Genomic DNA, 1,761 nt, shown 5'->3' with positions numbered 1-1,761 from the left:
GATACGGAACGATATTTATTTTGGGGTGATTAGTCAATTTTTAGCAAAGTTGGGGTGAGTTGTGCGATTATCAGCACATTTTGGGGTAATTTATGCAATAATCAACACATTTTGGAGTGATTTGTGCAATTTTCAGCACATTTGAGCGATTTTCAACACACGTTTTAAAAATAACAATTGTGTGTTTTCCTTTTTTTTCTTCAATCAAGCAAAAAAATTCAAATAAATTTTAGGGATAATTAGCAATACCCCCCTCATCTAGGTAAATGAGTTAAGAAAAACCCCCCTCCCAAAAATAATTAGAGAAAACCCCCTTACCTAATATTCTACCCAAATATTATTTAATAATTCCCAAACCACCCTTTCTCACTCTTATCTCTTCTCTCTCTCTTTCTCTCTCTCTCTCTCTCTCTCCTCTTTCTCTCGCACACATAAAAACACACACACACACACAAATTAGTGAGAAATCTCAACAGGAGAAAGCTCAACAGGAGAGTAAGGAGGATTCCGCCGCCGCCGCCGCCGCCGCCATCGTCTCCGCGCACGCGTCAGCTGCTGGAGTGAGGAATCCATCGCCGTCGCCGGTGTTGCGATGAATCTATCGGGTCGAACCGACAACGCCATCAAAAACCACTGGAACTCAACCCTCAAGCGCAAGTGCTCCTCCTTGAGCTCCGACGAAGGCGGTAACTTCGATAACAACGACGGCGGTGGCGGAGATTACGGTGGTGGTGGTCAGCCGGAGCGGCCGTTGAAGAGATCCGTCAGCGACGGGTCGGGTATACCCGTTTCGGGTATGTACTTCAACCCGGGCAGCCCGTCCGGGTCGGACGCCAGCGATTCGAGTCTGCCTTCCCATGTCTATAAACCGGTGGCGAGATCCGGCGTCGTTTTGGTTGAAACCGCTTCTTCCTCCGTCGTTGACCCGACGACCAGTCTCAGCCTGTCTCTACCCGGAGTTGACCCGACCGAGTCAACCAATCACAGGACCGAGTCAACTCAACCCTTAGCTGTTAATCCCATCATCCATCAACCTTAATCGACTATGTACATGTTCATAGTCGATTAAGCTAATCGACTATGTTCTGGTATTCGATTAAGGTTGATCGACTCCATTTTTTTTTATTTTTTTTGGATTTCTTGTTTATTGTTTCAATTGTATAAATCATTTATAACGTTTATATCTTTTTTTTTTCTAACTAAAATATAGTTGATTTTGCATTTTTTCGCAGTTGTAATTTGTTATGTTTAGTAGCAGATTCTTAATCGACTATGCTTCATCATAGTCGATTAATACACGTGATATAGAAAAAAAGAATTAAAAAAACAAAAAAAAAATTAAATAATTAAATAATTTCCTTAATCGACTATGAAGCATAGTCGATTAAGGCTTAATCGACTATGCTTCATAGTCGATTAAGAAAAAACGGAAAAAAAAAAAAAAAAAAAAAAACTGCTGAGCGTGACCCAGTGCTGATGTGGTGGGCGGGGGCAAAGCTGGAAAGCATAATGGCTCAAAATGGGTGTGGACTTTTCTCAAATGGACTAAAATATTTTGGGCCTCCCTCAATTAAAAAAAATAGTAAGGGGGTTTTCTCAAAGAGCCCCTAAATTTTATTGTTCTCCCAAATAAATTTGGTCAACATCACATAAGTCAAAAGCAATTTAAATTATCAAAAAAAAAAGCAATGTATATATAAGTTAAGGTAATAAAACCGACATAGTTTCTCCTAATTAATAATTTAATGTTGAAACTCGAAA

At 40.1% G+C, this 1,761-nt stretch overlaps 1 protein-coding gene across 1 annotated transcript; it reads left to right on the top strand.

Moving 5' to 3' along the window:
- The first annotated feature begins 241 nt into the window (after positions 1 to 241).
- Positions 242 to 1,298, top strand: LOC105966389 (transcription factor MYB44). Its single transcript, XM_012990948.2, has one exon. It carries the CDS (start codon positions 593 to 595, stop codon positions 1,037 to 1,039), a length of 447 nt encoding a protein of 148 aa, XP_012846402.1. The 5' UTR covers positions 242 to 592; the 3' UTR covers positions 1,040 to 1,298.
- The last annotated feature ends 463 nt before the right edge of the window (positions 1,299 to 1,761 follow it).

The sequence above is a fragment of the Erythranthe guttata genome, chromosome 3, assembly GCF_056151865.1.
Source record: "Erythranthe guttata isolate IM_541 chromosome 3, IM_541, whole genome shotgun sequence".
NCBI classification, from domain to species: domain Eukaryota; kingdom Viridiplantae; phylum Streptophyta; class Magnoliopsida; order Lamiales; family Phrymaceae; genus Erythranthe; species Erythranthe guttata.
Note: the sequence above shows the minus strand (reverse complement) of the source record. Positions and strands in the feature narration are given on the sequence as shown.